We start from the raw sequence: 9,058 nt of genomic DNA on the forward strand, positions 1-9,058 counted from the left end.
TGTCCCCAACTGTGACAAATGTTTACAGTGCTACGTGGAGCCTCAGCCTTGTAGAATCCTAGAGCTAATCAGAAGCTTGTGGACCCTACAAGTGCCTTTAACACCAATGAGTATGACAAAGTAAGCTGTTAGATCCAAATATAGCTGCCCTGGACTGCGTGACCACTGGGGCCTCCCATTCATGATGGGCTGTGTGTGGGAGGTGGTTGGCGCTTCCAGGGATGGCCACAGATTCTGAAACTCCTTGCTCTGTGGCTAATGACCCTGAGACAGAGTGGTGAGTACAGGACAGTGGTCAAAATCATCAACATAGGGACCCACACCTGAGTCACAATATGCCTCTTTCACGGAGAAGGTCAAAGTTTGGACAATTCCTCACCGCAAGACTTCCATCTGAAGAGATGGATTATTAACAAATGTCCAGATACAGTCGGGGAGCGGAAAGAAGGAGTTAATAATGTAAAGTGTCCAGTAGTGAGGAGGTTTCTTTAGAAGATGAAAGCATGTCTTGTGTTGTGTGAGTGGGTCAATCTCCTGAGAAAACACAATCTCATGCAGACTCACATTCACAATCACACCACACAAACTCATAAAAACACCAAATGTCTGAAACACCCGTACTTCACACCTACGTATTATCCTCGCTTCTGAGGACTAAACAACTGACCAGAGAAATGTCCTGTGTGACCACTTTCTGTCATTACACCCCTAACCCTCATTCCTGGGGCAGGATTGCAGGATCACAGGGGCTTCCACACCAAATTGGCAGGAATGGCCCACCTTCTTCAGAACCTAGATTTCTCGTCAGTGACTGTGTGATTAAACAATACGTACGTTTTTCACTGCGTCTGTCGTACGCCTGTCATGGGAGAAAGGAAAACACTGTAAGGATCATATACCCCTGGACACTATTCGCACAGGCCTTCTATTCTCTTGAGGACTCGAGTATACCAGATGGGAAACAGTGCCTGAGTTAACTCCCACAAGGGAAAATGTACAGAACATTTGTGGAGAAGCTTGAGTCACTTCATAAAAGCTGTCTCAAGCCCCTTTGATTTGGCAATTACGAAATTCTTTTTGCTTGGAGGAAACTGCTTATTATAGAAACACAGCAAAGCACAGTGAAGGCGTTATTTCCACAGTACCTTCATCTTGCTGGTCGATCAAGGAAACTGAAACTGTAGAGGACACTGCTTATGACCCTACAGTGTGTAAGTAATGCTGCCCTTTTTGAATGCCCTCTTGAATCAGCTTTCCGGTGGTAGTAGACTCTCATTCGACATTCTCCTAACTAGTACACAGTCTCTATCATCTAGCAGGTACACGCTCACATTTTCAGATTGTCATTTTATTGAAAAAGAAGTAAAGCAACATTTCCATTTCTGAGGGTGGAAGGCATTTTTACCTTGAGAGCAGATGGGATCTCCGCACTGGAAGGCAATCTAGGAAGTGGCTGCACCCCGGTGGTAGCGGGAGCTAGGGGGACACAGAGTCACCATCAGTTATTGGTGATGCTGCTCAGGACTGTCTCAGAGAGCTCTGCTCAATTTCGTTGTGGGGCTAGAGAATTTGGAAGTGGAAGGTGAACAGTGTGGACTGAGCGTGTTCTGCGACATTCTCATTGTTGGATGAAGAAAGTCAAGGAAAGAACCAGGAAAGAAGGAGGAATAGAGCCTGTGAAGGTCTAGTTCAAGGAAATCTAATACATCAAATAGCATCTAAATTGCATGCTATGTTTCAATGACAGGGTTCTGCTTATCCTGCCCTTCTTAAAGCCTGGCCAAATTCCCACTTCCTCTAATGTACAAGACCATTTCAGCATCCATGCATTCATATATGACGCTAGTGTCTTCAGCATAAAAAATATTTCATATTTTACTTTTAATATGATGAACTTTACATCATATTTATGCTGCTTTTAATAATTTGCGACTACATCGGTGAATAGCATTGATTACGTTCACAGTGCTGTGGACCCAATCACTGCTGTCCAGACCCAAAATATTTCTAGAAATAAATCACGCTGCCTTGACCCTCTTTCCAAACCTGTGACTCCTCTTTTCTGTTTCTAGGAATTGGGCTGTTTCAGAATCCTCGTATCAGTGGAATCATAAATGATTTTTCTCTGTAGGCCTGATGTCAACACGCCCAACATTTTTGGAGTGACTATCTATATTATACCCTATTTAAAATCGAACACACGTGCTTTGCCTGAATAGTATCCCACTAGGTACACACACCACATTTTATCCATTCAATACTTGAAGAAATTAGGGGTTCTTGCCACCATCTGACTATTGTGAATCATGCCATTATGCACATTGGTGTATGTATGAGACACTACTTGTGAAATGAGATAAAATGGTCCTGTCAAAACTCACAGAATGTCAGAGCTCAAAGAGTAAGTTTTTATAGACTGTATGGACTTTAACTTAAGAAACATGTATTGATATCTTTTTATTCATTTTCTCCAATGTATCGTAAAAATGTGAGATATTCCTAATAGGAGAAACGGGAACTAGAATATAGGACTTTTGTGTATTATCTAGTTAACTTACGTGTTAATTGAAACCGGTTCTAAATAACGTCTATCAGGGAGGGAGTTTTCAGATGATGTCGCAAAATCAGCTAATGTGTGAACATGAACTAGAGACCTCTGCATCCTGACCTCCATGGAGACTGCACCACTGATGGACTGAATACATGTGTGTTTGTACCCATGAAATAAAACATAAATATGACAGCCATTTTGCCATAGCCACTTAAATATGAGACACTGAACAATTTCTCTGGAAGTACCTTTGCGAGCACTATTTCCACAGTACCTTCATCTTCCTGGTCGATAAAGTGTTCCGTGACTTGTGGTGAGAAACGGACTCTTTGAGCCCGATTCTCGCTTCCCCTCTCATAAATATTAGGAACATGTTGTGTTCTTGATTCCTCTTCCATACAGCGGCCTATGAAATGCATGAGAATACAGAGAACTCTACATATCTTGCTGGCAGAAGACAACAGGGCAATTTGGAATAATTTCTCCACAGCTAAGCAGATGACACTCCTGCAGCCAAATTAGACTGAAGGAGATCATGCATTTTGGTGTGGACAACAAATGTCCACCAGATAGATTTTGTGGGCGACTACCTTAATTTAGTTGAGCCATTCTCGAGACACAGCAAAGCACAGTGACTGCTTCTGGTCTCTGAGGTGTCAAACTCATTTAGAAGCTGCTTGTTGTGATGTGATCGCACTGATTCTTAACTTCTTTGGGACAGAGACTGAGGAGCGACTCCAGCTCTGACAAATGCTTACAGTGCTAAGTGGAGCCTTTACCTTGTAGAATCTTAGAGCGAACCAAAAGCTTGTTGACCATGCACGTGCCTTTCACACCAATGACTACGGCAAAGTCGGCTGTTCGATCCAGCTATGGCTGCCCTAGACTGCGCGACCACGGGGGCCTCCCATTCATAATGGGCTGTATGCGATTCCAGGCATTGCCACAGATTCTGAAACTCCCTTGCTCTGTGACTAATGACCCTGTGACAGAGTGGTGAGTACAGGACAGTGGTCAAGAGAATAAACTTAAGGACTCACACCTGAGTCACATTATGCCTCTTTCACGAAGAAGGTCAAAGGTTTCGGCCATTCTTCACTGCACGACTTCCATCTGAGGAGATGGATTAGTAACAAACATCCAGATGCAGTCGGGGAGCGGAAAGAAGGAGTTAATAATGTAAAGTGTCCAGTAGTGAGGAGGTTTCTTTAGAAGATGAAAGCATGTCTTGTGTTGTGTGAGTGGGTCAATCTCCTGAGAAAACACAGTCTCACGCAGACTCACATTCACTCACTATCACACCACACAAACACATAAAAACCCCAAATGTCTAAAACACCCGTACTTCACACCTACGTATTATCCTCGCTTCTGAGGACTAATCAACTGACCAGAGAACTTTCCTGTGTGACTACTTTCTGTCATTACACCCCTAACCCTCATTCCTGGGGCAGGATTGCAGAATCAAGGGGCTTCCACACCAAATCAGCAGGAATGGCCCATCTTCTTAAGCACCTAGCTTTCTCGTCAGTGAGTGAGTGATTAAACAATATGTACCTTTTATACCGGGTCTGTCGTACGCCTGTCATGAGAGAAAGGAAAACACTGTGAGGATCACATACCCCTGGACACTATTTGCTCAGCCCTTCTGTTCTCTTGATGATTCGAGGATACCAGATGGGAAACATTGCCTGAGTCAACGACCACAAGAGAAAATGTACAGAACTCCTGTGGGAAATCTTAAGCTCTTCATAGAAGCTGTCTCAAGCCCCTTTGATTTGGCAATTACAAAATTCTTTTTTCTCGCAGGAAACTATTCTATAGAGGACACTGCTTAGGACCTTACAGTCTGTAAGTAATGCTGCCCTTTTCGAATACCCTCTTGAATCAGCTTTCAGGTGGTCATAGACTGACTCTCTTTTGTCATTTGCCCACCGAGTACCTTGTCTCTATTATCTAGCAGGTACATGTTCACATTTTCAGATTGTCATTTTATTGAAAAAGAAGTAAGCAACATTTCCATTTCTGAGGGTGGAAGGCCTTCTTACCATGAAAGCAGATGGGACCTCCACATTGGATAGAAATCGAAAACGCTTCTGCGCCCTGGTGGTAGAGGGACCTAGGGAAAGACAGAGTCACGATCAGTTATTGGTGATGCTGCTCAGGACTGTCTCAGAGAGCTCTGCTCAGTTTCATTGTGGAGCTAGAGAATGTGGAAGTGGGTGGTGAACTGTTTGGACTGAGTGTCTTCTGGGACATTCTCATTGGTGGATGGAATAAGGCCAAGGAAAGAATCAGGCAAAAAAGAGAAATAGAGCCTTTGATGGTCTAGCTCAAGGGAATCTAATCCATCAAACAGCATCTAAATTGCATGCTATGATTCAATGACAGGGTTCTGATTCCTTCTGCCCTTCTTAAAGCCTGGCCAAATTCCCACTTCCTCTAATGTACAAGACCATTTCAGCATCCATGCATTCATACATGACGCTAGTGTGTTCGGCATAAATAATATTGGATATATTACTTTTATTGTGATGAACGTTACATCATATTTATGCTACCTTTAATCATTTGTGACTACATCGGTGAGTAGCATTGATTACGTTCACAGTGCTGTGGACCCATCACTGCTGTCTAGACCCAAAACATTTCCAGGAATAAATCACTCTGCCTTGACCCTCTTTCCAAACCTTGTAATCTCCTCTTTTCTGTTTCTAGGAATTGGGTTTTTTCAGAAACCTCGTATCAGTGGAATCATAAACTATTGTTTTTCTCGGTAGGCCTGATGTCAACACGCCAAACTCATTTAGAAGCTGCTTGTTGTGATGTTATCGCCCTGATTCTTAACTTCTTTGGGACAGAGGCTAAGGAGCGACTCCAGCTCTGAGAGATGTTTACAGTGCTATGTGGAGCCTTTACCTTGTAGAATCTTAGAGCGAACCAAAAGCTTGTGGACCCTAAGGTGTCTTTGCAGTGACAATCTATATTGTACCCTATTTAAAATCTAACACATGTGTTTTGCCTGAATAGTATCCCACTAGGTACACAAACCACATTTGATCCATTCAATACTTGAAGAAATTAGGGGTTCTTGCCACCATCTGACTATTGTGAATCACGCCATTATGCACATTGGTGTATGTATGAGACACTACTGTGAAATATGATAAAATGGTCCTGTCAAAACTCACAGAATGTCAGAGCTCAGAGAGTAAGTTTTTATAGACTGTATTGACTTTTACTTAATAAACATGTATTGATATCTTTTCATTCATTTTCTCAAATGTATCGTAATAATGTCGGATATTCCTAATAGGAGAAACGTGAACTAGAATATAGGACTTTTGTGTATTATCTAGTTAACTTACGTGTTAATTGAAACCTGTTCTAAATAACATCTATCAGGGAGGGAGTTTTCAGATAATGTTGCAAAATCAGCTAACGTGTGAACATGAACTAGAGATCTCGTTTACTATTGAACATGAGCCAGATTTGAATTGTCTGTGCATCCTGACCTCCATGGAGACTGCACCACTGATGGACTGAATACACGTGTGTTTGTACCGATGAAATAAAAGATAAATATGACAGCCATTTTGCCATAGCCACTTAAATATGGGACACTGAAGAATTTCTCTGGAAGTATCTTAGTGAGAACTATTTCCACAGTATCTTCATCTCGCTCGTCGATAAAGGATGCCGTGTATTGCGGTGAGAAACGGACTCTTTGAGCCCAATTCTCGCTTCCCCTCTGATAAATATAAGGACCATACTCTGCTACACTTGCTTCTTCTTCCTGACTGTGGCCTGGGAAATGCATGACAATAAAGAGAACTGTAGACATCTGGCTTGCAGAAGGCAACAGGGAAATTAGGAATGATTTCTCCACATCTACCCAGATGACCCTTCTGAAGCCAACTTAGACTGAAGGAGATCGTGCATTTTAGTGTGCACATAAAACGTCCAGATAGATTTAGTGTGCACATAAAACGTCCAGATAGATTTTGTGGGCAACTACCTTAACTTAGTTGAGCCATTCTAGAGACACGGCAAAGCACAGTGACTGCTTCTGGTCTCTGAGATGTCAAACTCATTTAGAAGCTGCTTGTTGTGATGTTATCGCCCTGATTCTTAACTTCTTTGGGACAGAGGCTAAGGAGCGACTCCAGCTCTGAGAGATGTTTACAGTGCTATGTGGAGCCTCAACCTTGTAGAATCTTAGAGCGAACCAAAAGCTTGTGGACCCTAAGGTGTCTTTCACTCCAATGACTATGGCAAAGTCGGCTGTTAGATCCAACTATGGCTGCCCCAGACTGCGCGACCACTGGGGCCTCCCATTCATGATGGGCTGTGTGTGGGAGCCGGTTGGCGCTTCCAGGCATGGCCACAGATTCTGAAACTCCCTTGCTCTGTGGCTGATGACCCTGTGACAGAGTGGTGAGTACAGGACAGTGGTCAAGAGCATCAACTTAAGGACCCACACCTGAGTCACATTATGCCTCTTTCACGAAGAAGGTCAAAGATTTCAGCCATTCTTCACTGCACGACTTCCATCTGAGGAGATGGATTAGTAACAAACGTCCAGATACAGTCGGGGAGCGGAAAGAAGGAGTTAATAATGTAAAGTGTACAGTAGTGAGGAGGTTTCTTTAGAAGATGAAAGCATGTCTTGTGTTGTGTGAGTGGGTCAATCTCCTGAGAAAACACAATCTCATGCAGACTCACATTCACAATCACAACACAGAAACGCATAAAAACCCCAAATGTCTGAAACACCCAAACTTCACACCTACGTCTTATCCTCGCTTCTGAGGAGTAAACCACTAACCAAAGAACTTTCCTGTGTGACCACTTTCTGTCATTACACCCCTAACCCTCATCCCCGGGGCAGGATTGCAGAATCACGGGGGGCTTCCACACCAAATCGGCAGGAATGGCCCACCTTCTTCAGCACCTAGCTTTCTCGTCAGTGACTGAGTGATTAAACAATACGTACGTTTTTCACTGGGTCTGTCGTACGCCTGTCATGGGAGAAAGGAAAACACTGTGAGGATCATATACCCCTGGACACTATTCGCACAGGCATTCTGTTCTCTTGATGACTCGAGGATACCAGATGGGAAATAGTGCCTGAGTCAACCACCACAAGGGGAAGTGTATAGAACACCTGTGGGGAAGCTTGAGGCACTTCATAAAAGCTGTCTCAAGACCCTCTGATTTGGCAATTACAAAATTCTTTTTACTCAGAGGAAACTGCTCTGTAGAGGACACTGCTTATGACCTTACAGTCTGTAAGTAATGCTGCCCTTTTTGAATGCTCACTTGATTCAGCTTTCCGGTGGTCGTAGACTCTCATTCGACATTCTCCTAACTAGTACAGTGTCTCTATCATCTAGCAGGTACATGCTCACATTTTCAGATTGTCATTTTATTGAAAAAGAAGTAAAGCAACATTTTCATTTCTCAGGGTGGAAAGCCTTCTTACCTTGAGAGCAGATATGATCTCCGCACTGGATGGCAATCTAGGAAGCTGCTGTACCCCGGTGGTAGCGGGAGCTAAGGGGACACAGAGTCACCATCAGTTATTGGTGATGGCTAGTGGGAATAATGCCATTATGAACATTGGTGTATGATACACTACTGGTAATATAAGAAGTTATGATACTGTGAAACTCACAGAATGTCACAGCAGAAAGGGTGAATTTTAATGGAATGTATGGTCTTTTAATTAATAAAAATGAACTGATAATTTTTCACTCATTGTTACAAATATATCTCACAAACTTAAGATGTGTTGAATAGCGGAAACTGGTGGGGTAGGATGTCGGTACATTCTGTATTATCTAGTCACCTTTCCTGTGAATATAAACCTGTTCTAAATAATGTCTATTAATTTTTACAAATCTGACACATGGTATCAGGGAGAGATCTATTCAGATAATGTTTCAAAATCAGCTAATGTGTGAACATGTAGTAGAGACCTTGTTCACTATTAAACATGAACCACATTGTGAGTTGTCAGAACATCCTGACCTCCATGGTGACAGCACCACAGATGGACTGAATACACATGTATTTCCACCCTCGAAATAAAAGAAATTCATAGCTTAGTGTTTTTACAAATCATAAGTCATTTAACATGGGACACTGAAGAAATTTCCTTGAAGTATCTTAGCTAGCATTATTTTCACAGTACCTTTCTCCGAATCAAAAGTATAGATGGTGACATCTTGTGAGAAGCGGACTCTTCTGCCGCCTTCCCTCATTGATTCGAGAGAATCATCCTCCTCATCAAAGCACCCTGAGAAAAGCATGACAATATAGAGAACTGTAGATGTGTTGTTGGCAGAAGAGCACAGGGAAATTAGCAATAATTTATTCACAGCTACCCAGAAGACCCTCCTGAAGCTAAAGTAGACTTAGGAAGATCGTGCAGTTTGGTGTGCACGTAAAACACCCACGAGACAGGATTTTGAGGGCCAATACCTTAATTTAATTGAGACATTA

General features: G+C 42.7%; 1 protein-coding gene across 1 annotated transcript; it reads right to left on the reverse strand.

The window, feature by feature from the left end:
* Window positions 1-714: 714 nt before the first annotated feature.
* LOC120601916 (uncharacterized) lies at window positions 715-8,817 on the reverse strand. Its single transcript, XM_039861835.1, has 8 exons — window positions 8,748-8,817; window positions 8,037-8,107; window positions 7,548-7,572; window positions 4,600-4,670; window positions 4,109-4,133; window positions 2,826-2,957; window positions 1,406-1,476; window positions 715-859 (listed from the first exon to the last, which is right to left on the reverse strand). Exons 1-8 carry the CDS (start codon window positions 8,815-8,817, stop codon window positions 716-718), a joined length of 609 nt encoding a protein of 202 aa, XP_039717769.1. The 3' UTR covers window position 715.
* Window positions 8,818-9,058: the final 241 nt, after the last annotated feature.

Source organism: Pteropus medius, unplaced genomic scaffold (assembly GCF_902729225.1).
Source record: "Pteropus medius unplaced genomic scaffold, Ma_sr-lr_union100, whole genome shotgun sequence".
NCBI lineage: Eukaryota > Metazoa > Chordata > Mammalia > Chiroptera > Pteropodidae > Pteropus > Pteropus medius.